Source organism: Neoarius graeffei, chromosome 18 (genome assembly GCF_027579695.1).
Source record: "Neoarius graeffei isolate fNeoGra1 chromosome 18, fNeoGra1.pri, whole genome shotgun sequence".
In the NCBI taxonomy this organism is placed as follows: Eukaryota; Metazoa; Chordata; class Actinopteri; order Siluriformes; family Ariidae; genus Neoarius; species Neoarius graeffei.
The window spans coordinates 46,702,996-46,730,178 of record NC_083586.1 but is presented as its reverse complement, the minus strand read 5'-3'; the positions used below and the strand labels follow the sequence as shown (position 1 = coordinate 46,730,178).

General features: G+C 41.8%; 1 protein-coding gene across 1 annotated transcript in view; it reads right to left on the bottom strand.

The window, feature by feature from the left end:
• tm9sf2 (transmembrane 9 superfamily member 2) overlaps positions 1–27,183 on the bottom strand; it is a 64,979-nt gene that overhangs the window by 21,379 nt on the left and 16,417 nt on the right. Inside the window, exons 3-11 of the mRNA XM_060898941.1 lie at positions 20,431–20,524; positions 13,384–13,511; positions 12,162–12,291; positions 11,884–12,008; positions 11,488–11,599; positions 11,219–11,298; positions 8,101–8,209; positions 867–999; positions 286–405 (exon numbers count right to left, since the gene is read on the bottom strand). Of these exons, the coding sequence (XP_060754924.1) occupies positions 286–405; positions 867–999; positions 8,101–8,209; positions 11,219–11,298; positions 11,488–11,599; positions 11,884–12,008; positions 12,162–12,291; positions 13,384–13,511; positions 20,431–20,524 (1,031 nt within the window). The remainder of the gene's footprint in view (positions 1–285; positions 406–866; positions 1,000–8,100; positions 8,210–11,218; positions 11,299–11,487; positions 11,600–11,883; positions 12,009–12,161; positions 12,292–13,383; positions 13,512–20,430; positions 20,525–27,183) is intronic.

Genomic DNA, 27,183 nt, shown 5'->3' with positions numbered 1-27,183 from the left:
GGAAATCCGGCGCGGCGCCGGAACGCTATCACCCCTGCATTTTTCAGTGAACTATGTAGAATATCGCGATATATCGCAATATTGTATCGTATCGTGACTCAAGTATCGTGATGCGCATCGTATCGTGACTCAAGTATCGTGAGGTCCTTGGCAATACCCACCCCTAGTATGGATGCGGGTAATAGCGGCCCTATCAGACACTGATTAGGCCCAATGAGCTGTACAAAGCCCTAACAGGGCTCTTGGGTCAGAGGTGAGGGATTAGTGTCTCGGCCATGTACTCACACTTGTAAAACCGGGCAGCGATGTAACCAGCCGGAGTTCCCAGTAACACCCACAGCACCACCGCACACGTCATCAGAGCACCACGGTTAGCCGGGGACAGGAAGCCCAAACACGCAAAAACTAAAGACAGACAAAGAAAGAGGAGAGAGAGGGGAGTGTTAAGTGTGATCTAACTGAATTGCACACAGTGTAAATACAGCTTGGCAAACATTAACCTGAACATCCGGATGACTCATTACAACGGAAAGCATTATTATTATTATTTTTTTAAATAAGCCTTAGAAAGCCTTTATGAACTCAAAGTTCCTTTACATCATTTAGCATTTCACGGTTATTTAAATAAAGTTCGTTTTGAAATCGTCTGGGGAAATTCGCTACTGGCATGAAATATCAATTTCAGGATGTGTACTTAACTCATGAGAGAACAGAACACACCTTTAAATAACATGAAAACGTAACTATGGATCATCTCTGAAATACACAAGGACAATTTGTTAAGAGCCAAGTTATGCGTGATGACCATGTTGACCAATGGCTGTGTTGGAGTGTATGAGCAGGTGTGTTCACCATGGGGCACTCACAGAGAGTGACGAACGTCATGATGAAGATCTGCGTGCCAGACCCGAGGAAGACGGAGAGCAGCATTCCTTTACGCGGTGGTCGGAACACATCGCCGTGCACCAGCTTCCAGCCAAACTCCTCCTGAGCATCCTCCTGCAGAACACAGACAAAAGTTTCAGTTGGGGCTGAGAGATCTGGGTGTGGGTTTTCAGGCTGGTTTGGGCTTCACACATCTAACGAAGAAGTAGTTTAACGGAGATTAAAGAGAGGGGGGAAGAAAAAAAAAAAAAAAGTGTGAGCTACTGCTCACTTACGTATCCTCCCCGCTCTCACTTGTATCAGGATGCAAGCAATCAAAGGAATAGGACACTTATTATGAATGTTGACTTCAAGAAATAATGAACCCTGAAACAAGTGAGTAAAGAGCAGCGTCTCTCCCCAGGGATTTCAAATAGCATCCTGGTAAACCGTCATTCCGAAATAGCATTTTGCTTCTTGAAATAGCGTCAAAATCCACCCGATACGTTTCGTAAATGGGTCCGTCTCAGAAACTGCTCTCTCGTTTGGGACATTATGGTCAAAAAATTAATTTTCTAATTTAACTTTTTTTTTGCATTTACCGAACACTCAATATTTCTTTTGTCATGTTTAATAAGAATAAAGATAGCATCTTGCTTTATCTGGCCTCCACTGTGGAACATTTTTTTGATTACAATTCAAATGCTTTTGTAAAATCGATTTCCATATAAAATAACTCCATCATGAAGAATTAAAGCCCCTCCTTCACAGAGGAGTGAAAATATTGAATAAATTTCCTCTTTTTGATTGCTTGGGTTAAAAATGCCAAGTTACGATGACTGAATTGATTATTCACTTAAATATGAATAATATGATGCGTTTTGGGTATTTGATACGGCGAAATAGGACACAATGGAAAAATCAAGAACACACCGGAAAGATGAGAATAACGGCGGTGGTAAAAGAACAGCGACTGTAGCGGCTGAAGGTCGCGCGGGTCTCTGCTGTGGCGCGCGAGCAACGGGACATCACTACCACACCGGATGGAGCGCAAGGCGGGGGTGGGGCAAAATGACTGGCTGTAGATTCTATCAAAAGTTCGATCTAAATTGACCATGGTTGCAAAATATTGGCCAAAAACACGCAATCATTACGAAATATGAAAGTAAGATGAAAAAGAAACATTCTATTGCCTTATACTGCAAGACTAAAACAAAATAAAACTGTCAAAACTCACCTTTTCAGTGATAACGCCCGAACAGATCACTCGCGTAACAGAAAGACCGCAAATGGAAGCGCGATCAACTTCTAACTGTTGGAGTGGAAAATTCCATTCTACACATGCAAATTGTTAATGCGTGTCCTTCCCCGCACACAAATAACACGCTACGGTAAAAAATAGACCACAACTCATTTTATAGCTCAGAAATTCATACAGGACCAGCTACCATCGTAACATATTCTGTAAGAAACATATTCTATACCTAACTTTCAGCTTTCGTTTTAAAAAACAAAATCGCAGATTTATAACTAAATGTTTATATGGCGTAGTGATTTTAAGTTACTACTTTTGGTGAGGTAGTGACCTCGACCCTGAGGCTTTCCGTTTAGATCAAAACACACGATCGTATTGGTTTTGGGTCTGCGGAAAATGGAGTTACAACAGTGATCAAATATTTTGCATGATGTTTATTACGGTTCTGATTATTCTGTGAGCGCACCGATCCTTAGGTGGATAAAGTTACAACTTAAAATACAATTAGTGATAACTGTAGACTTTTCAGTGGACTACAACCTTTTTAAGGGAATGCGATGTAGTCAACCGTTTATCATGTCCCAGATCAAGCCGCCATTTTTCCACAAATTTGCAGAATTTTTGCCAAATTCTGAATAGAGTATTCACATCAAAGATTTAGTTTTATCTGTATTATTTCTTTCATCATTTTATTTCAAATTAAAACCAACATCACCATTCAAAACTGTATAGTTTATTGACCGAGTATATTTAGTGGGGGACCCCCACAGTACCCAGCTTCTGAGACAGACCCAAATACATTGTCGGTAAACAGGAAGTCGATGTGGGACAGACCTGAAAATGGTACACACGGTACAGAATCCCTAGCTGAAACTCTGTACCAAATATCAAGCAGTTATGATTTGTCGCTGCTGAGAGAAGCGTTATGAAAATTTTGTAAATCCATGCGATGTGTTTCGTAAATACATTCAGTCGGTAAACAGGAAGTCAATGTACGACAGACCTGAAACCGGTATACACGGTATAGAACCCCAAGCTGAAGTTTGGTACCAAGTGGCTATGATTTGTGGTTGCTGAGAAAAAGGGGTGTTTCAGACAGACGGAGATATGGACGGACGTAAACCAGTATCCCCCCCCTCCCCCTTCAGAGCGGGGATATAAAGACACATGCCGTCACACTGCATCAGCCCCAGGTCTGGTTAATGACTGTGGTGCGCGTGAGAGAGAAACATTTAACAATCAGAGAGACAGACTGCTTAAAAGATTGAAAAGCTGAAGCTTTAACGAGAAAAAAAAAAAACCTAGAGCAAAACTAAGGGGTGGATGACGTGCAAGGATGCGTCACACGTGGAGCATGCACTGTCAGTACTTCAACAGTGACAAGTAAGCTGTTGCTTCAAGTTTTCACATGCATTAGTCTTTAAAAGTGGGGGAAAAAGAATGCGGTGACAAAACGAATGTTTATTGCTGCCATAATGCAAGCTTGAACAGGAAGTAACTCCTCGTGGATGTTGCATAGCATGACTTGTAACTCCAAATGGACAAAAAAAGTACGATGGGTAATACACTAAAATTGCTGTGGTGTAAGAGGAACGTCAGGGTTGTTGATCATTTTCTTTTAGCGTAAACATGCAGGTGATTAGAGAAAATCGTGCTCACTGATTGGTTGAGAAATTTGGACTACTACGCGATATCCACCTTGATCAACTTGGCAGCTTTGTCACCGTGAGGAAGAATTACAAACGATGAAAGAAAGCGCTGTTCCGAAAAGCACTAAAGACGCTATGAAGTTTGGTCTAAAACTGTTCAAAGGTAAGATGGAATTGGGATTTATTTCATCCATTTCAAAAAGCATTTTATGCGAATTGGCGTAGATAAGTGACACAAAACTGCGCCGCGCCTTTATTACAATTACATGCTGCTTTTGAAGTTTGGAATAAATTATTTTATACGATTTAAAAAATAAATTAATTATCCGCTGCAGGCTCGACTTCATCTCAGTTATTATTTAACCCCTTGGCTGCCACCCATAATTAATTGTAATGTGCCAGGCATATAGGCAGAGGCTCCAATTTGGGAAATTATCCCTCTTGGAGGGGAGACAAGTTTGAGCGCTGTTGGCGAGAAGGCAAGTTTTATTTTTATATTATATATAATGATTCACCACATTTCGTGTCAATTAAATCTTAACAGTAACAGATCTCGATAAATCCAGTGACTACAGACCAAACTTTAATATGCATAAAGTCAATGTCAATAATGACTATTATAAACTGCCAATGGTAGACCCTCTGATGATAATGTTCTTCTAATAATATTCCAAGTCCAAGTTAGTAAAAGTCAGACAAAAAAAAAAAAAAGGTCAGACAAGTTCATTAGAATCTAACGTCTGGTCTGGCGATCTAACCTCATCAGATATAGGGTCGTCTTGCTGCCGTCCAAAATATTCTGCCATTCGTCCCTGGCGACCATCGCGACGGGCAATCCGAACTTTATTTTGATGATTTTCTGATTTTTTTTTCTTCGTAGTTTGGCTTTCGCCATTTCCACCAACGGAACTTCGTTTCATTATCTCATTCAAGAGAACAAAGATGAGCAGGTGATAAATGCAGACGCAAAAAAACAAACAAAATGATTGAGTGTCACAGGTTTTCTCGTTCTCTCGCACGCATCATTAATAGCGCCATCTGTATGCTTTATCGGTAACTGCTAAGACACTGGGTGGCTCAAGCGTGTACCCCGCGGCGTACCGAATTCCGCTCGATTCATATGCACGCTTGATCTGTGCGCACATGCCTCCGGCATTCACTCCAATCCCCCCGTTACGCCGATTGGTGTACCGACCGGGGAATCGGCATATACTGCGGGGTACACACTCGAGTCTACCCATACAATGACAGACACACGAAAAGCGGAAAGTCTCATATCATCTCTAGCCGCTTTATCCTGTCCTACAGGGTCGCAGGCAAGCTGGAGCCTATCCCAGCTGACTATGGGCGAAAGGCGGGGTACACCCTGGACGAGTCGCCAGGTCATTACAGGGCTGACACATAGACACAGACAACCATTCACACTCACATTCACACCTACAGTCAATTTAGAGTCACCAGTTAACCTAACCTGCATGTCTTTGGACTGTGGGGGAAACCGGAGCACCCGGAGGAAACCCACGCGGACACGGGGAGAACATGCAAACTCCACACAGAAAGGCCCTCGCCGGCCACGGGGCTCGAACCCGGACCTTCTTGCTGTGAGGCGACAGCGCTAACCACTACACCACCGTGCCGCCAAAGCGGAAAGTCAACTATTAATTTTTGTCAACATAAACGTATCAAGTTATATATTTTTTTTAAACTAATCATGTGGAGTAAGGGCAGGCAGGAGATTTTTATGCTGTCAGCGGGAGGATTTTCTAAATGTTCCCTAAAGAGGGAGATCTCCCGCAGAGTTGGAGCCTCTGTATAGGACAAATACAGGTCAAAATTGGGATATTTTGACAACCTTTCTCCAATTTGTTCAGAATTTTACATTTTTAATATTTGTATGGGGGGGGAATTAAAAAAATCACAAAAACCACTGTTGTATTGTAAAAATAATTTTAGTGATCAAAAACATCAAAAAAAAAAAAAAAAAACCACACAAGACAATGGGTCTTGTCAATGAGAACGTGTCCATAAAACATTAATTACTAGTACTTAAAAACACAACGTACACCAAGTAACTGGATACCATTTTTATGATGGTCTTTGGTAGAACCTGACCGTAAATAGAATTTGCGATCGAGAGGCAGACACGCTAACCACTCGGCCAACTCGCGGTAATGTGCCACTGTGAAGTAAAAGTAATGTGCCATGTAAGGTACATAAAAGGAGGCGTTTATGACGAGTAGCGTACGTCATAAGGCACAGCGGTAAAAGATTTCACGATGTACGTGACTCGTCCAAGGGCACTGAAGGGGTTAAATAGCACTGGCTTTTTTTTCCGTGGTCTATCAGATATATTCCATTCAGCTAGCACGATACTGAACGAATTAAAGACGAGTTCAATATCACACTATTTGAATGGAATATCTCTGATATACCACGAAAAAAAGCCAGCCAATATTATAACACCACATACACATTCAATGGAACAAACACCACAGAAATGCTTGTGCGGATGCGCAGCAGAAAACTCATTGAATATCTGCGCCAGCTCCGACGCGTGACGTCATGCTGTCTTGACAACCACGCAATATCGTAAACCGTATTCAACGCTCATTCTCCACTGGATAGCAGAGATGGGACCAAGTCACACATGTGCAAGTCTCAAGTCTTAACCTTCAAGTCCCAAGTCTTTTTTGTCTTGGGCAAGTCAAGTCACAGGCTATGTCAAGTCAAGTCCTATAAGTCAAGTCCAAGTCAAGTCACCTTAGGCGTATTGGCGTAATTTTAGCAGCAGAATATGAATTTAATACATTGAAAAGGCAATACATAAGTAAATGTCAGTAAACATCCCTGGCACATGTGCCCAACCTGTTAAATATTTCCATTTTAAATACTCATGTTCTGTAAAATACATAAAACAAAACAGTAATAATGTCAAAGTTATTTATTGATGGCAAAATTGATTGCAAGATTGAAAGCCAACTAAGTTTCTCACATTGTCATCAGCCAACAAGAAAAATAAACAGAGAACTGGCATTCTGTTATGTGCGTAGTTAAAAGAGGGTAGGACGACACCTTGGGTTAACAGGGGCATGAGCTCCTCCAATCTCTAATCACGTCAGACGAGATGATTATTATTAATAAGATACACGTGGAGAAACCTGAAGTGACTTCGATGTATGTTTGCGCCAGTTAAAAAAAACCCCAAAGGATAGAGAAATGCGTCAGACATAATTTAGGTCTCAAAAAGAAGACCTATTCGCCCGTGCAAAAGTGACATCATCTTACCCCATATGACAAGCTACAGAGGTGTGTGCAAAAGCGCTCTCTCTCTCGTTGAGGCTGCCTCAGCCTGTGCGGAGCGGGGACATATAGAACGACTTTGGCGCGGGAGTCTTGGTTCCCGCTATAATAGATTGTTACGAAAATAAATGTTAAATGAAATATGCATCCCGCGCATTCCTTTCCACTGGAACTTTGCTCACAACGTTTCGGTCGTGGCTAACGCACTGTCCTCTTTACCACAAGTGCAATGTTTCGGGAACAATACGGAAAGGACAGTGCGCGGGATTCATCTTTCCTTGAACAATTACCCAGAGACTTTTTAAATTACCTCACTGGGAAATATCCAATGCACCTGTTCAGTTACAGAGTTGTGCTCTCTAAATTGTAGTCATTCAAACCATTGTTTTGGCAGCCTGGTAGCCTGACATGATGATATGATGTGAAATCTGTGAACACATCGTGGCATGGGGCGTGCCGGTATATAGCCCATGCAGAGAGCGTGCCTGATGGACAGGGCGGTGACAACGCAACGGCAGTGCAATCAAAATTACTCAAGTATGTGCATATTATATTTTATTTTCACAATAAAAACACGATGGAAATAACACTCAAGTCATCGTGTGTCAAGTCAAGTCCCGAGTCTTAAACTTCCAAGTCCGAGTCAAGTCTCAAGTATTTTCATGTTTTGTCAAGTCAAGTCACAAGTCATGAAAACAGTGACTCGAGTCAACTCAAGTCCAAGTCCCCAAGTCTCAAGTCCCCACCTCTGCTGGATAGAGTGACGTAATGCACGTAGGATAAGTGATATGCTAACAATATCGCATGCTGTCAAACCAAATGAACGGAACCCGCTAGAAGAGAATAGAACACGTTTTTATTTCATTGAAAAAAAAAAAAGTCCTGTGTATACGAGTATAATCACTTCACCTTCAGTGAACAACTGTTAAATAACAGCACCCCGGTCATGTTTTACTTCTCATATTTGAAAGACAAAGGCTGATTCGATGCCTGTACTGCAGGGTGTATAGTGTTGCGAGGTGCCAGACTCACCACAGAGTCCATCTGGTTGTAGCGAGCGATGTCTTTGTGCAGCGTGCGCAGCATGATCATAGCCACCATTCCAGACAGGAAGAGCACGATGACCAGGGAGTTCATTATACTGCAGCCAAAACACACAAGAACAACAAACAACCTGTAAATACAAAACTACTCACTCGAGTGGGTTTGTTTCTCTGTATTGGTGGTGTGCCATAATTTTTATTCTGTACATCTTGTATATGGGTCTGTCTCAGAAACTGGGTACTGTGGGGGTCCCCCACTAAATATACTCAGTCAATAAACTATACGGTTTTGAATGGTGATGTTGGTTTTAATTTGAAATAAAATGATGAAAGAAATAATACAGATAAAACTAAGTCTTTGATGTGAATACTCTAGTCAGAATTTGGCAAAAATTCTGCAGATTTGTGGAAAAATGGCGGCTTGATCTGGGACATGATAAACGGTTGACTACATCGCATTCCCTTAAAAAGGTTGTAGTCCACTGAAAAGTCTACAGTTATCACTAATTGTACTTTAAGTTGTAACTTTATCCACCTAAGGATCGGTGCGCTCACAGAATGATCATAACCGTAATAAACATCATGCAAAATATTTGATCACCGTTGTAACTCCATTTTCCGCAGACCCAAAACCAATACGATCGTGTGTTTTGATCTAAACGGAAAGCCTCAGGGTCGAGGTCACGACCTCACCAAAAGTAGGAACTTAAAATCACTACGCCATATAAACATTTCGTTATAAATCTGCGATTTTGTTTTTTTTTTTAAATGAAAGCTGAAAGTTAGGTATAGAATATGTTTCTTACAGAATATGTTACGATGGTAGCTGGTCCTGTATGAATTTCTGAGCTATAAAATGAGTTGTGGTCTATTTTTTACCGTAGCGTGTTATTTGTGTGCGGGGAAGGACACACATTAACAATTTGCATGTGTAGAATGGAATTTTCCACTCCAACAGTTAGAAGTTGATCGTGCTTCCATTTGCGGTCTTTCTGTTACGCGGGTGATCTGTTCGGGCGTTATCACTGAAAAGGTGAGTTTTGACAGTTTTATTTTGTTTTAGTCTTGCAGTATAAGGCAATAGAATGTTTCTTTTTCATCTTACTTTCATATTTCGTAGCGTTTGCGTATTTTTGGCCAATATTTTGCAACCATGGTCAATTTAGATCGAACTTTTGATAGAATCTACGGCCAGTCATTTTGCCCCGCCCCCGCCTCGCGCTCCGTCCAGTGCGGTAGTGATGTCCCGTTGCTCGCACGCTGCAGCAGAGACCCGCGCGACCTTCAGCCGTTACAGTCGCTGTTCTTTTACCACCGCTGTTATTCTCATCTTTCCGGTGTGTTCTTGATTTTTCCATTGTGTCCTATTTCGCCGTATCAAATACCCGAAACGCATCATATTATTCATATTTAAGTGAATAATCAATTCAGTCATCATAACTTGGCATTTTTAACCCAAGCAATCAAAAAGAGGAAATTTATTCAATATTTTCACTCATCTGTGAAGGAGGGGCTTTAATTCTTCATGATGGAGTTATTTTATATGCAAATCGATTTTACAAAAGCATTTGAATTGTAATCAAAAAAATTTTCCGCAGTGGAGGCCAGATAAAGCAAGACGCTATCTTTTATTCTTATTAAACATGACAAAAAGATTCAGTGCATTTACATGCACATCCAAATCAAGCTGCTGTCGGTAATCGAGCTGAAGGTCCCAGCAGGGTGCTAGAGAAATCCAATCCTACATGCACACAAGGAAATCGAGCTATTGTGTGAGGTACATTGTGCACCCGAGCCACAGGTGGCGCTACACGCCCCATCGTGTTGGTACACTTCCGGTTGTCGTCATGAAGAGCTATTCAAGAGTATAAACAAAGTTATACATTGCTCCAGAAGTGCACGTTTCTGCTCGCCATTTTCTCTTCTTCGTTCATTCGTTCTCCTTGTTCCTCCTGACCTCTTCTGCTGCTCGCTACTACTACTGTTGTCATGCCGACTGAGGCTGTTGTGTTTCCTGCTTGTGGTCTCGTCACTCATCACTTCCGGAAGGGGCAGTGCTGAAGTAAGTAGTTCGACTCCGTAGCTCGATAAGGTTTACATGCACCAAGTAGCTCGGCTACAATCTCATAATCTAGGTCGCGTAGCTCGATTACGAGAAATCCAGTTCGGTTCGATTTCAACCGAGCGAAGGTGTTTCCATGGCATTTAGAACTTCGATTTCAGTCGAGCTACGGCAGAAATTCGATTTTCTCTATGTGCATGTAAACGCAGTGACTGAGTGTGAGGTAAATGCAAAAAAATTAGTAAAATTAGAAAATTTATTTTTTGACCATAATGTCCCAAATGAGAGAGCAGTTTCTGAGACGGACCCGTTTCCATGACAGTAGGGTATTGCTCGACAGACTGTATTGCCGCTTTTCCACTACCAACGCGGCTGAGTTGGGCTGAGCCGTGCCGTGCTGAGTTGGGCTGAGCCGTGCCGTGCTGAGTCGGGCTGAGTCGAGCTGAGCGGGGCTGTTGGAGTTGCATTTCGACTACAACCGCGCTGAACCGTGCTGGCTGGAAGTGGGTGGACACATTGGGTGGAGTTAGCGAAAGTGGGTGGACGTCACGTGATGTCGTTAGGCGGCGCAAACAGTGACATCAGTGACCTTTTAAGCGGTAGTCTCACGACCCGGATGGTAAACAATAAACATGGAGGACATGGAGTCGTTAGTGTTGCTGGTCTTGGTTCTGTGGCTTGTTGTCACCGACAACGCCAACAGATACTGGCAAGAGCGTATAGATGAGGCGAGGCGCATAAGGCTCCAGAAATTCTCGTAATTCTTCTTCTTCCGGGTTTACGGTGTTTACAGATCCCAGCGTGCTCGCGGGGCGTGTGTGGGCATGTGAGGACACTCCTCCTCACCAATCAGTGCACAGGGGAGTGTCTGCTCACGCCCCTAGCCCCACTCGGCTCGGCTCGCTTCAGCCCCACTCCAAAACGGTGCGAGTTTTGGGTGCTGAGTAGGGCTGAAGCGAGCTGAGTTGCGCTGCTCTGAGGTAGTCGAAACGCGAGCCGTGTCGGGCTGAAGTGAGCTGAAAAAGGGCCATGTGTGCACGCTCACCTAAACCACTGGATGTTGGTGTGAGGCATGGACTCCAGAATATAATCCCACCGAGAGGCCCATCGGATAGTCGGCTCCTCCTATAACCAACAGTCTGATTAGACACGAAAGTCAAACATTTGAGTAAAATTAAATAAAAACATTCGCTTTCTTTCTATTATGCTTTAAAAAAAAAAAAAAATCCTGGCTGGCTGTCCTCCACATGCACCAGAATCTGGGCAAATCTCAGGTAAAGCTTTTCTAAGAGTAAAAAGACAGACAGAACTGACCTCGAACTGGACAGAGTAGGTGTAGGGGATGCTGATGTCTCCTGTGAACTTGTTGTTGAGGCTCATGGGAGGCCCTGTGCAGTCTGGAGCATCCGGTTTGGCCTGTTTATAGCTGTCGACACAAAGCACGCACACAAAACGTCCATTAGCAGCAAATACGCAAGGGTTGACCTGGCTCGCAGGCTCAGTGTTATCTTTATACCTCGGCCTAATGCGAACGTATCGACTAGAAGACAAAAAACTAAAAAGTCAAGGACGGGACAAGAAGCAGATCGATACTACTTTTTAATTTTTATAGAAGGTTATTATACCAACACTCCTGACCTCAACTTAGACGGCTTAAGTGACCGAACATCCCTTGTATTTCAATCTGTATACGATAAACAGCACCGGTACCTCTTTGGCTCAATCTTGGCAGCAACCAGTCTGGAATCAGGGGCCTCGTTCTCTACGTTGTGGTAATAGATAGTGATGTCCACATGGTTGAAGATGTAGAAGGTGTCTGGCTCTTTGAAATCTGACTGCGTATGGAAGAGAAACAGAGTGAACAAGCAGCACCTTCTGCAGTGAAGAGATCAAGCAAAAAAAAAAAAGTTCTGTACTTGCAAAATATGACAAGACAAGCTAGCGATTAGCGATGCACGTAAACATCTGAAACACACAAAGACGCTCACATTGATGACGCACGCGTCTTTGGCCAAGCTTGTTTCTGTGACGTAGCAGCCGATGGGAAAGCCGGGGTTACAGAATTTCTGATTCTCCTCCACGTCGTAACACCAGGTCACAGGCATGTTATCCACAATCCTGCAGTCAGGACAAAGAGGAACATGAAAAGAATCTGGTGGCCACCTAGTGGTGACATGTGGGGTACACCATGCAAAAAAAAAACCTAGATAGAACTCGATGCCAACGGTGTCGATGGGGATGCCTCTGCCCGGTAGACTACACACCTTATTAAGTTATGATTTGGGGATGGACATTTGACCTCACAGTAATCTTGACCTGGTGAAATTCCTTGCATCAGCCTTGGAGATATTGTGTTCACAAGGTTTTCGGACAGACATTTGACCTCACAGTGACCTTGACCTTAGACCTTTTGATTTCAAAATCTAATCAGTTCGTGTTTGTCCCAAAGCGCCCAAACGGTGAAAGTTTGGTGAAATTCCTTTCATTCGCTTTTGAGATATCGCGTTCACAAGGTTTCGGGACGGACGCACGCGGACAGACATTTGACCTCACAGTGACCTTGACCTTAGACCTTTTGATCTCAATCTAATCAGTTGATGTTTGTCCCAAAGCGCACAAACGGTGAAAGTTTGGTGAAATTCCTTTCATTAGCTTTTGAGATATCGCGTTCACAAGGCTTCGGGACGGACGCACGCACAGACAGACAACCCGAAAACATAATGCCTCCTGCACCTTAAGGTAGCGGAGGCATAAAAAGAAAGGAGAAAAGAAAGGAAAAAAGACAGAACTCGATGCCAACAGTGTCGATGGGGATGCCTCCGCCCGGTAGACGACACGCCTTAAGTTGTGATTTGGGGATGGACATTTGACCTCACAGTAATCGTGACCTGGTGAAATTACTTGCATCAGCCTTAGAGATAGTGTTCGCAAGGTTCTCGGACAGACATTCGACCTCACAGTGACCTTGACCTTAGACCTTTTGATCTCAAAATCTAATCAGTTCATGTTTGTCCCAAAGCGCACAAATGCTGAAAGTTTGGTGAAATTCCTTTCGTTAGTCTTTGAGATATCGCGTTCACAAGGTTTCAGGACGGACGCACACACGGACAGACGGACAACCCGAAAACATAATGCCTCCTGCACCTTATGGTGGCAGAGGCATAAAAAGAAAGGAGAAGGAAAGCAAAGGAGGATGAGGAGAGGACTCACCAGTGATGCTGGTAATTAAGCAGCATGCCCTTCTTGAGGAAATCCAGGTTGGCTTTGTCCGCTGATTTACTACTGCTGTACTTTTTGGTGCACACATGCTGACACGTCTGTTTTTGCTTGAAGAAAAACTGCAACAAGATGATCAGTAATACTCTGAGAAAAGACCCTCGTTTCAACAGGATCATCCACTCTGTGGCTCAAGCGTTAAATTACAGTTTCTCTTTGCATATCGGTTACAAATGTCTTGATATACCACTGACAAAAACAAACAAACAAACAAACAAACAAACAAACAAACAAACCACACACACACACTTTCAACAGAGATCCCCTTCTTTTTATATTACATGCTTCCCCGATAGGCCAGATTATTCACAACCGTTGCCTTAGCTTTCATTGCTATGCTGATGACATTCAAATCTACATCACCATCACCCCTTCCATAGCCTCTGTGCAGCTGCTAAGGACTTGCAACACTGACCTTAAAGCATATACGCAGAACCATAGCCTCACTTTTGTTTATAAACGCCTTGAGACCTCAAGAATGGCACAGGAATAGTTTTAAGCATTAACAATAAATCTAATATAGTCATTTTTACGATTAAAGTGACTCATACAGGTAGCGGTCTGAGTGAATGACCTTGGCGTCCATAACATCACAACAGGAAGTCTATCGGTCTCGTCGCCATTTCCGCTATACTAAAAAACAGCTGACTGCAACTCCGATCCTCCATTTTGAGCTAATTTATCGCCATGCTATGTAGCTGTGTTGCTGGCCGGTGCAGCAACACGACAGAAGGTGGATTTACGTTGCATTCATGGCCCAAGAATGTTCAAACTGCAAAGATTTGGACACGTTTTGCGAGCTCACGAGCACATTGGGCGCCTACGAAGTGGTCTCTCCTCTGCTCTGCACATTTTACTGAAGACTCGTACGAGACCTCTGATCTGTTGAGGAGCGTTGGCCATAAGCCCGTATTGAAAGAGGGTGCAGTACCAACAATTAAAGGAAAACTACAAGAAAAGGAAAAGTATTTTATTTATTTTTTTAAAGGAAAGTGAGTTCAGTTGCACCAGTCCTCCCGGAGTGAGCTGAGGATTGTTGGTAAAACCTGGGATGGAAGGGGACGGGACATATCGCTCGGGCAGTGACCTCACCGCAATTGTTGCTAAAACTGGTGACATCCCGTTCTGTCCCGGGTTTTAGTAATTGCCTGAGCCCAGCAGTCATGGCGGAGTACACAGTATGAAGAAACGTGAATGAGTGGAACAGCAGTCTTATTTCTAAACTGGATATTGCTGCCATCTCGCCCTTACGTGGAAGAAGTGAATGAACGAACAACTGAAAGTCAGATTGTTTCAAAGCAATCGGCCACAAGGTCGGCCTTCAAGAAGCGAGAACACAGACGGGTAAGCTCTGACTCTCATTTGGATTAAAAAAAAATAATTTACCTGTATCTAGATTAATCCATGTAACTTGTATTGTGTGTTTAAGTTAGCGGTATAAGATTATTTAATTTGCTTCAGAATGTGATCGTCTCAGTTCATCTGATTATTTAATGAGCCTTTTACGTTTTATCAGTGAAAATGCATGCACATGTATGTCGCATAAGTTATAACACCCTATTCTGTTTTAATGAGAGTCAACCCACAATCAATGAAGTCAAATCAGTCTTAGTCGAGCACGTCGGTGACCGTATTTCTTACTTTCACCATAAAGTTTTATTGACATGACTTTGGTCTATAGCTGTAAAAGGCCTCGGCCTTAAAACCGGTTACCGCAGTGATGTCACGCACTCAGGGCTGGCTGGCTCAGCTCGAATGCCAACTTTGCAGTCGATTTTAACTCTTAAAAATATATACATTTTTAATTCCCATTTATGCAGCATACAAGAGTCAAGGATGGAGATACTATCCACTCAGAAATTTATTTAAAAATAAAGGCTCTGCATCTCTTATTTAAGCAATGGCTGCACAAGAACTGCCTTCAACTTAATGCTAGCAAAACGGAGGTTCTATTAGTAGGTACCAAAAGACAGGTTCTGAACTTTTCCAATTTCACTACTGATGTTGATGGCGTGTCTATACTGGTAAGTCCTTCCCAAGTTATAAAAAACCTTGGCGTTTTCTTTGACTCCACCCTTACGTTTGAACCACATTTTACACTTATTACTAAGAACACATTCTTTCACCTTCGCAATATTGCACGTCTCCGCCCTCTTCTCTTTGAACCTGATGCCAAAATGTTGGTCAACGCCTTTATCTTTTCTCGACTTGACTACTGCGATTCTCTCTTTTACGGTCTCCCTGCCACATTGCTCAATCGCCTGCAGTACACCCAAAACTCCGCAGCGAGAGTCCTCACACTCACCAAGCGCACTGCTCACATCACTCCTGTTTTACAGCAACTGCACTGGTTGCCAGTTATCTCTCGGATTAAATACAAAATCCTGCTTCTAACCTATAAAGCTCTTCATGATCTCACCCCTTCCCATCTCTGTGAGCTAATTCATTTGTACTGCCCCTCCCACTCCCTCAGATCTTCTGTCTGTGGACTTCTGACTGTCCCACGTTTAAAACTGGCATCTATGGGTGGCAGATCATTCAGTGTTGCTGCTCCTAAACTTCGGAACTCATTACCACAATCGCTTCGTGACTGTTCCACTCTCTCTTCCTTCAAAGCTAACCTGAAAACTTTCCTCTTTACCTCACACTACTCCTCAGTGTGGTTTGTGTGTATAACTCCTGTGTAAAGCATCCTTGGGTTTATGAAAAGGCGCTATATAAATTATTATTATAAGACATGAAGTTACAAATCAAAACACAGCTCCACATACAGTGGGGCAAAAAAGTATTTAGTCAGTCACCAATTGTGCAAGTTCTCCCACTTAAAAAGATGAGAGGCCTGTAATTTTCATCATAGGTATACCTCAACTATGAGAGACAAAATGAGAAAAAAAAAAATCCAGAAAATCACTGTCTGATTTTTAAAGAATTTATTTGCAAATTATGGTGGAAAATAAGTATTTGGTCAATAACAAAAGTTCATCTCAATACTTTGTTATATACCCTTTGTTGGCAATGACAGAGGTCAAACGTTTTCTGTAAGTCTTCACAAGGTTTTCACACACTGTTGCTGGTATTTTGGCCCATTCCTCCATGCAGATCTCCTCTAGAGCAGTGATGTTTTGGGGCTGTCGCTGGGCAACACGGACTTTCAACTCCCTCCAAAGATTTTCTATGGGGTTGAGATCTGGAGACTGGCTAGGCCACTCCAGGACCTTGAAATGCTTCTTACGAAGCCACTCCTTTGTTGCCCGGGCGGTGTGTTTGGGATCATTGTCATGCTGAAAGACCCAGCCACGTTTCATCTTCAATGCCCTTGCTGATGGAAGGAGGTTTTCACTCAAAATCTCACGATACATGGCCCCATTCATTCTTTCCTTTACACGGATCAGTCGTCCTGGTCCCTTTGCAGAAAAACAGCCCCAAAGCATGATGTTTCCACCCCCATGCTTCACAGTAGCTATGGTGTTCTTTGGATGCAACTCAGCATTCTTTCTCCTCCAAGCACGACAAGTTGAGTTTTTACCAAAAAGTTCTATTTTGGTTTCATCTGACCATATGACATTCTCCCAATCCTCTTCTGGATCATCCAAATGCTCTCTAGCAAACTTCAGACGGGCCTGGACATGTACTGGCTTCAGCAGGGGGACACGTCTGGCACTGCAGGATTTGAGTCCCTGGCGGCGTAGTGTGTTACTGATGGTAGCCTTTGTTACTTTGGTCCCAGCTCTCTGCAGGTCATTCACTAGGTCCCCCCGTGTGGTTCTGGGATTTTTGCTCACCGTTCTTGTGATCATTTTGACCCCACGGGGTGAGATCTTGTGTGGAGCCCCAGATCGAGGGAGATTATCAGTGGTCTTGTATGTCTTCCATTTTCTAATAATTGCTCCCACAGTTGATTTCTTCACACCAAGCTGCTTACCTATTGCAGATTCAGTCTTCCCAGCCTGGTGCAGGTCTACAGTTTTGTTTCTGGTGTCCTTTGACAGCTCTTTGGTCTTGGCCATAGTGGAGTTTGGAGTGTGACTGTTTGAGGTTGTGGACAGGTGTCTTTTATACTGATAACGAGTTCAAACAGGTGCCATTAATACAGGTAACGAGTGGAGGACAGAGGAGCCTCTTAAAGAAGTTGTTACAGGTCTGTGAGAGCCAGAAATCTTGCTTGTTTGTAGGTGACCAAATATTTATTTTACCGAAGAATTTACCAATTAATTCATTAAAAATCCTACAATGTGATTTCCTGGATTCTTTCCCCCATTCTGTCTCTCATAGTTGAAGTGTACCTATGATGAAAATTACAGGCCTCTCTCATCTTTTTAAGTGGGAGAACTTGCACAATTGGTGGCTGACTAAATACTTTTTTGCCCCACTGTATGTATAATTTTTTTTTTGTGCGCATGTGCTACACATGGGATAACCAACATCCAAATAACTGGGCTTTCAGGCTGATGGCAGTGAGTCCAGGGTGACCGCTTGTCTTTTTTTTTTTTTTTATTAAAAAAGTATTAAAAATGCATCTGATTGGATTATAATGCAGTACTAAATCATGACAATGTGTGTCCAATTACAGTGATAAAGATTTTGGTCCAACATTTCTCAGTTCGGGGGCACGGTGGTGTAGTGGTTAGCGCTGTCGCCTCACAGCAAGAAGGTCCGGGTTCGAGCCCCGTGGCCGGCGAGGGCCTTTCTGTGCGGAGTTTGCATGTTCTCCCCGTGTCCGCGTGGGTTTCCTCCGGGTGCTCCGGTTTCCCCCACAGTCCAAAGACATGCAGGTTAGGTTAACTGGTGACTCTAAATTGACCGTAGGTGTGAATGTGAGTGTGAATGGTTGTCTGTGTCTATGTGTCAGCCCTGTGATGACCTGGTGACTTGTCCAGGGTGTACCCCGCCTTTCGCCCGTAGTCAGCTGGGATAGGCTCCAGCTTGCCCGCGACCCTGTAGAACAGGATAAAGCGGCTAGAGATAATGAGATGAGATATATTTGAAAACTAAAATATTCAAGGTTTCTAGTGGTGTTACTTGAATGTTTCTAGCACAAAAACTCGGAGCTTTAGATGTGTGTTTATTAACAGTCCTAAAAGTCCCCTGTGGGGGAGTCGGTGACCTGAGTGTTAATAAATACAAAGGACTTTGCGTCTGCTGTATCTTTCAGTTCTTTTAAATCAAGGCTGAATACTTTCTTCTTTGCCGCTGCCTTTTATTAAATCAAAGGTGAGGCTTTTGATTTGATTTCTTTCAGTGCGACCGTAATGCATGATGGGATATATTGCTTGGTTAGTGACCATCGGTTGTACACGACTTTTTGTGACGCATTGTGGGATACTTTGAATGCACTATATAGGGTGTAAATAATTCGGACAGCACTACAAAATGGCGACCTCACAATACAGTCCACTATATAGTGAGTAGGGAGGGATTTCGGACACAGGGACGGTTTTCACATTCCATGTGCACTGCATACACCTTAATTTAAAATAGCTTTGTGCTCTACAACGTTATTGTAAGAACAAGAAGAACCCCTTATCTATTTCACACTGTACATCCTTTTCAACTCAGACAATACTTGGTTTCATTTCGGTGATGTTTCGAGGTTTAAAAAAAAAAAAAAGGGGGGGGGGGGGGGGGGGGGGGAGAAGGGTGCTTCCTGCAGCGTCTTTATCCTGAAGAAAAAGCAAGACGTTTACCAACACACCAATATGCATGGGATATATACAACTACCCAGGGTTATTTCTACTGGTCATTATATAGAAGCCAAATATAGTACTACTTCTTGGACCTTCAACCACAAAAATAAATAAATAAAATAAGGGTTGTTTTACAATCAGGGTACAAAGTTTGTGTCACAGGGGTCCAAAATTAAAATTGATTCAAACTGGTTCTTGTACCAGTTTTTAAGTGAAGGACAAGTTAAAGAACAGATGTCAGGTAATTTTTTGACATACTGTATGTGTATGGTAGTTTTGTGTAATCTGCTATAAGATAAAGAAGATTAAGTGTAGCTTTAAGCAGGGCTGGGAGAAACAAATGAAGTGATTCTTGGAGAGGACTTTTTTTTTTTTTAACAATTCAGAATCCACTACTTCCATAGTGCTTTTAAATATAAGGCTGTAAGCTTTGTGTTCGTTGTCTCATATTTATGTCCCAATATCTTGACCATATTTTAGGATGAAAATAATAATTTTAGATATGTTATTTTATATTGAAAAATTAGCTGTCTCGGAGAGGACTTTTTTTTGACAATTACATACGAATTTGATCAAAATAGTCTGAAAACTTACTGGCATTCAACATTAAAACTTAACTACGTTTCCAATGATATGGAACCAAATATGTGTTTTATGGTATAAAGAATGATGTAAGTGCATCCCTTTTGGAGCTACCTGTGGTCAAAAAAGCACTTTTTCTAAATGACACGAGTAATTTTGCTAAATATGACATATATTGCCATACATTCACCAAAAATAACGTTATCAACAATTTTTTTTTGCATGGTAAATAGAGCGATCACAGGGCTACAATAAACAACCAAGTTTATTTAGTCAAGCCTTATGATATTGAAGATAATAAGTGTTAAATGTGATTTTTAGCTTGCGTACCCTGATTGTAAAACAGCCCATAAATAAAATAAAATAATAAAAAACCCATGCAATTTTGACAGATTTGGACGCGATTAAAATCTACCCGACAATTTTCCAACCGGAATATGGATTTAAAGACCAATATGAAGGAAATGTGCCTTTGACTGAAAAATTCTCCCCATGTCCAGTCTCATGTATAAAGCTGAAACCAGGATTTGTAGTTGCTTGAAACTGGAGTGTTTAAAAAAAAAAAAAAAAATGTATAGATGATCTCTGCATTAGATCTAATCTTTAGTGCAAAACTTTCAGTAATTAGATTCACCAATACTGAATGTGGCTCAAAGCTTGATAGCTGTGTACACACACAACCTAAAAGAAAAGTTGTGCATGCACGTGTATTACCTTGTACGGTGATGGTTCAATTCTCTCTCCAAAAAGCACTTGGCCCAAGTTTTCCGACGGCCGCTTTTCAGCATCCACAGTGCAGAAGTCAAACCTGAGTCCGAAAAGAAAAACATGAACCGTGGGGAGGAGGGGGGTTTACAAACCCACTGCATGTCACACTCAAACATCCCCACAACATATTTATAATCCAGTCATAAAGCTAAATAGTTTAATGCATTCATGTCAGAGGTGTGTGTGTGTGTTGTTTCCATTGTCATGGTGAAGATTACATACTTCTCCAAGCTTAATTATCTGAGCTAAATGCAGTCATTAAACAGTCATGTATACATGCTAGTTCAGAGAAACTGACAACATAAAAATAAGCATGTGCAAAAAGTCATTCTAAATCTCATAAGAACTTTTTGTGGATTAATTACAATATTATTACACTTATACAGTGACATGGGCTAAAATCATATTACAATATTTCAAACTACTTTGCAAAATATCAAACCTATCAGGATTTCAGCTAGAAATACTGAAATATCAGGAAATGAAAGCTAAAATTCTGATCCATCATTTCTGATTCATCCTGAACTCAAATATCTTCAGTAGATAGCAAAAACAACAGTCTCTGCCATTCCAATATTTTTTGAAAGGGGCTGTATTTCGGAGAAAAACCAGATGGTTTCTAAAGTCTACATACCATAACAGCAGAACAAACAGGTAAATTAAGATAAGGAATGGTTTACATTTGTATTACATACACAAGTACATAAGGTGAACACTAATTAATAAAATTAAAAAAAAACAAAAACCTTCCTCTTATTCCATAAGAAAACAAGTCTGGACACACTGCTGAAAATTTTAGTTGAACGTTTAAATATTTGTCTTATTACTTCTGGAAATCTTCCCACCCAAGTCCATAAAATGTGTTTCATTTAAGTCCCTATGATGAGATGAGACATCGCCCACTGACGTTGATTAAAGTAGTAAATGACATTCCAGATATTTACCATAGTTATAATACACTGGGCCAAATTACTCAATTCTGATTGGTCAAATCAAGGAGGGCTTTTTTCCTTAACACGGGGCCGTATTTCTGAAATGCTATTGGCTAGTTCGTTGCTTGGTTACGGTTACAAAAATTAGCAAATTTTGCCAACAAAACAGCTGACTCAGCAATGCCACATTTTGCTACATTTGACAAAGAAATGATAAACCAATCGAAAGCTGCAAGCAAAAGTGAAAATACCAAAAAAAAAAAAAAAAAAAGAGTATGAATTTTTGGCTTTCCGTGTTTAAGAAATGGGCTGCAGAAAGACAAATAAACAACTCTCTAGGTCACATATGAATGCTGAGAGTTAGACAAAGTGCTATCGCAGTTTTATGCAGAAATGAGGAAAGAAAATTGGGAAAACTACGAACCACTCTCTTAAAGTAATGCAGGCAGCACTGAATTGGCATCTGAGATGAGAAACATACGGGATCAATCCTGAAAGATGTTACTTTTCAAGAAATCACGAAAAGTCCTCGAGGGAAAAGCAAGAGATTTGCGAAAACAAGGAATGCTTTAGAAACTAATTCGAACGTGCAAGATTGTCTTGTGCCCTGATCGGTTCAGAAAACATGAATGACAAAATGTTGTGAACTTGAATGGTTTCTGAAGTATGAATTTGGCCCTGTACATTATACAAGTAATAACAAGTAATCATATGGTTCCTCGTACAATTAATTTCACTCGTGATTTCAAAGTCTTGAAATTGCCCTCATCACTTTGCGACTCTCGGTCAATTTTCAAAACTTCAAAATCATTCATGAAATTAATCCTTAATTTTACTCGGCCTCATACGATTACCTATACTAAACAACTCTCTGCTGCTGTGCTGAAGCTAAATCAGCTTGACAGGTGAATAACACACCAAGTGCAACAGTGAAAACAGAGTCTAGACCAGCTTCTCTCAACCGGGGTCAGTGTTTCCCACAGACCAGGTAGCAATTTGTGGTGCTCTGCTGTGCCGATGAGGGAATCGTGCACGGTGGTGTCGTGGCGGTCGGTGGAGTCGGTCATTGGGGTGTATGCAAAGTGTTTACAGCGGGCAGTGTTCAAAACACAGTATTTTTCTTCAGTCACCTGCTGGGACTATTTTAAAGCTACAAGAAGCATTTGAGATTATTCAGTTCAATCTAAATTCTTTAAGAGAAGACAGCTAAAACAATTTTTACCAGAACCCTGCCTGGTTTCATTCCTCGACCCAACTTTACATTATAGGACAGGCCATTAGCTTGCTGGGCTTGATGTTGGTGGAAAACCTGTCTTTTAAATTTATGAAAATTACTCACCAAAATTGAAGTTTAGTTTTTTGCCTTTTTGGTGGCAATCTTTCAATCATTCTTTAGTTGACATTCAAGGAATAAATTGCAAAAAACAAGCTGGAGGTTTTTATTTTAAATATTGAACTCAACACTTACCTCAACCAATACTAAAATGAAATAAATAGTATAATGTAACAACAAAATAATAATAAAAAGATATCAACTAGGCATCCCCGCGATTATAACATTTTATTTAGACTAGTGGGAAATCCTTATTTATTGTGAATGTCAAGCCATTATTAATAACTTGCATGAATGCTGAAGCGGGATAAACGGGATAATGCAATAAGGCCGGTTCCTCGCGTCAAGCTGCTACTGTATGCATCAAAATTGGTTTATAGCCTGACTCAGGGATGTCCGTTTCCTGTAAGCCAAGAAGGCTATGATAAAGCTCATCACGAGCACGACGTAGGCTCCCTTTTAAAATAAGGGGTCGGAAGGCGAATCGGGAAGGCTGCGTTATTTTTAATTAGCCTAACAGGCCTACTTGCAGTCCGGGTATATGCGCAACGGCAGGCCTGTGTACACGCCTCTCCGTCTCTCTCTCTCTGTGTGGGTGTGCGCGAACGAGAAGAGCGAGCGCTATGAATGAACGGAACGATACGCAACGGAATTTTTTTTTTTCAAAATTACGAGTCCGATTGTGTGGTGATAGGAATCCATTGTGTGGCGCTGCGCCACACAATGGATTCCTATGTATGGGAAACCCTGGGGGTGCCGTCTGGCTTCGTTAGGGGTGCCGTCAAAGAGTTATATATTCTCACACTGAAATAAATAAAATGAATTAAAATTCCAAAAAACGACAGTTACACTAATGCAGATCATCGCTGCCTCATGCATCATCAAAATTTGTCTCACGGCCCCCTTTCCCATGTCACAACGTCACTGCCGGGCTCAGCGTATGGTCAGTGTGACTGCGTATATTTTATATGGGGGTGCCTTGAGAATTTGCATACTTCAGAAGGGTGCCATGACTGAAAAAAGGTTGAGAAACGCTGGTCTAGACTGATTATTAAAGCAAAATACGCCGTTTAATGCCACGAGTCGGCATTTATTTTCACTGTCGTAGTCAACACGGTGATATTACACAGTAATATCAGGATATTACACAGTGACGTGAAGATATGAAGTTTGTCTTCAAGTGATGAATGTAAATATTACAAGTGAGCGACGCGAACAAGCGCCTCCTCCCTCCAGCACAAGATAAACTTCATATTTTCGCGCCACCGTGTAACGTTCTTTATATTATTTGGACACGTCTACAACCCCCCGCTCAACAATTTCAAGTTAATCAAAAGAATTTTACTTTTAAACCAGTTCACCAGCTTGACCACGCATGTCTAGTCAGTGGGAAAACACTGGGAGTGATGTCATCGGAGTGAAATATCAGGAATTGTTATACATACAGGACACTTTTCCGATGGAATAAAAACATGTATTCTAGTCCCTTCTAGTGGGTTTCATTCATTTGGTTTGACAGCATGCAATATTCTTAGCATATCGCCATCATAGGATACTACGTGCATTACGCCACTCTACTCAATGGAGGAGTGTGCAATATTGTTACAATACTGCACGTTGTGAAGACATGAGGTCACATGTCGGAGACGTAAAACTTCCGCACGAGCAAGCAACTGTGAATTTGTAAACAAACATGACCGACAGGTTTGCGGAGTTAACAGGGGTGATAGCGTTCCGGCGCCGCGCCAGATTTCCGGCGTACTGTGGCGCCAGGAAAAAAAAAAAAAAAAAATCTAGTTCGCCCATTATCCTGCGTCATTCTGAGATGCGCAGATAGACAGTAAAGGGAATTCGGAATTCCCTTTACTGTCTATCTGCGCATCTCAGAATGACACAGGATAATGGGCGAACTAGATTTTTCTTTTTTTCCGGCGCCGCGGTATGCCGGAAATCCGGCGCGGCGCCGGAACGCTATCACCCCTGAGTTAAATACGGAAGATTTTGAGAATTTTGGCTGCCAGGTCGCACCGTTGTGCGTAGCTGTCGATTTTAAAAATAGCTAAGTAAATTACACAGGGAAATGAATACTTATGTACGAGTGAAAAATATTGTCGCGAGTGTGCGTGGATGACGAGTCTCAAGACAGAAAGCTTAGTTTCTCGGTTGTTAGCCTGTGCTAGGAGCGTTCGGTAGCACTGGCTTGACTGTGCTAGCGTTGGCCGTCGCTAACACTATTGATGAACACCGGCTGGAAGGCAACTGGACTGCCGGGCTAACAGCACTGAATTGCAGGTAAGCTAGCGTTGGCCTTCGAGAATGCTGATAAGAGTGAATGTACAGTGCTGAGCGTAAATGAGTGCACCCCCTTTGAAAAGTAACATTTTAAACAAGATCTCAATGAACACAAAATTTCCAAAATGTTGACAAGACAAAGTTTAATATAACATCTGTGTAACTTATAACGGGAAAGTAAGACGTTTAATCCAAGTTATTTTTCAGGTTTTACTCAAATTAGGGTGGTGCAAAAATGAGTACACCCCACAACAAAAACTACTCCATCTAGTACTAGATGGAGTAGTTTTTGTTGTGGGGTGTACTCATTTTTGCACCACCCTAATTTGAGTAAAACCTGAAAAATAACTTGGATTAAAACGTCTTACTTTCACGTTGGCCTCCATGATTTTTAATGACAGCACCAAGTCTTCTAGGCATGGAATGAACAAGTTGGCGACATTTTGCAACATCAATCTTTTAGTGACCTCTTTTAGTGACTGGATGCTGGATGGAGAGTGATGCTCAACTTGTCTCTTCAGAATTCCCCATAGGTGTTCGATTGGGTTCAGATCAGGAGACATACTTGGCCACTGAATCACTTTCACCCTGTTCTTCTTCAGAAATCCAACAGAGGCCTTGGGTGTGTGTTTAGTCATGTCAGAAAAGTACACGACGACCAAGAGCATGGAGTGATGGTAGCATCTTCTCTTTCAGTATAGAGCAATACATCTGTGAATTCATGATGCCATCAGTGAAATGCAGCTCCCCGACACCAGCAGCACTCATGCAGCCCCACATAAGGACACTGCCACCACCATGTTTCACTGTAGGCACCATGCATTTTTCTTTGTATTCCTCACCTTTGCGACGCCATACAGTTTTGAAGCCATCAGTTCCAAAAACATTTATCTTGGTCTCATCACTCCAGAGTATAGAGTCCCAGTAGTCTTCATCTTTGTCAGCATGGGCCCTGGCAAACTCTAGGTGGGCTTTTTTGTGCCTGGGCTTTAGGAGAGGCTTCTTTCGTGGACGGCATCCATGCATGCCATTCCTCTGCAGTGTACGCCGTATTGTGTCACGGGAAATAGTCACCCCAGTTTGGCTTTCTACTTCTTTAGATAACTGCAGTGAACTTGCATGCTGATTTTCTTCAACCCTTCTCATCAGAAGACGCTCCTGTCGAGGTGTTAACTTCCGTGGACGACCTGGACGTCTCTGTGAGATGGTTGCAGTTCCATCTTTCTTAAATTTTTGCACCACTTTTGCTACAGTATTCTGACTGATCAGTAAAGCTTTGCTGATCTTCTTGTAGCCTTCACCTTTGTGGTGTAAAGAAATTATCTTCTTTGGGGAATTCTGAAGAGAGAAGTTGAGCATCACTCTCCATCCAGCATCCAGTCACTAAAAGAGGTCATTGTTGAAGAATGGAAAAAGATTGATGTTGCAAAATGTCGCCAACTTGTTCATTCCATGCCTAGAAGACTTGGTGCTGTCATTAAAAATCATGGAGGCCAGACAAAGTACTAGATGGAGTAGTTTTTGTTGTGGGGTGTACTCATTTGAGTAAAACTGAAAAAAATGTGTAATCCAAGTTATCTTACTTTCACATAAGTTAAACAGATGTTATATTAAACTTTGTCTTGTCAACATTTTGGAAATTGTGTGTTCATTGAGATATTGTTTAAAATGTTACTTTTCAAAGGGGGTGCACTCATTTATGCTGAGCACTGTATAATAATAATAATAATAATGGCTTTTTTTTGTGGTCTTTCAACTCATTCCATTCAGCTAGCATGATCTAGCATACTCAGATCTATGATGCATTTTGTATGAAAAACGCGATTTTCTTCAACATGAGAAGATAAACTTCATATCTTCAAGCCGACTTGTGATTCTTATTATATCGACGCATTTGCAAACAAAAAGTACGCAGATTTATCAAAAACAATTCATTGATCTCCTCACGAATGGCATATTGAGAAATGTCACGGTTGCCGATTGCGATGTCCTGGATGCAGTTTGCATGAAAAATACGAGTGGCGTATTTCCCAGTAAAAACACTCGTGCCCATATAATAATATAACCAGTTATCAGTCTAGGATCATGTGTGTGGTACAGCCCACATGCTGTCGGGTTACACGGAGGCAGAGAAGGGTCTTA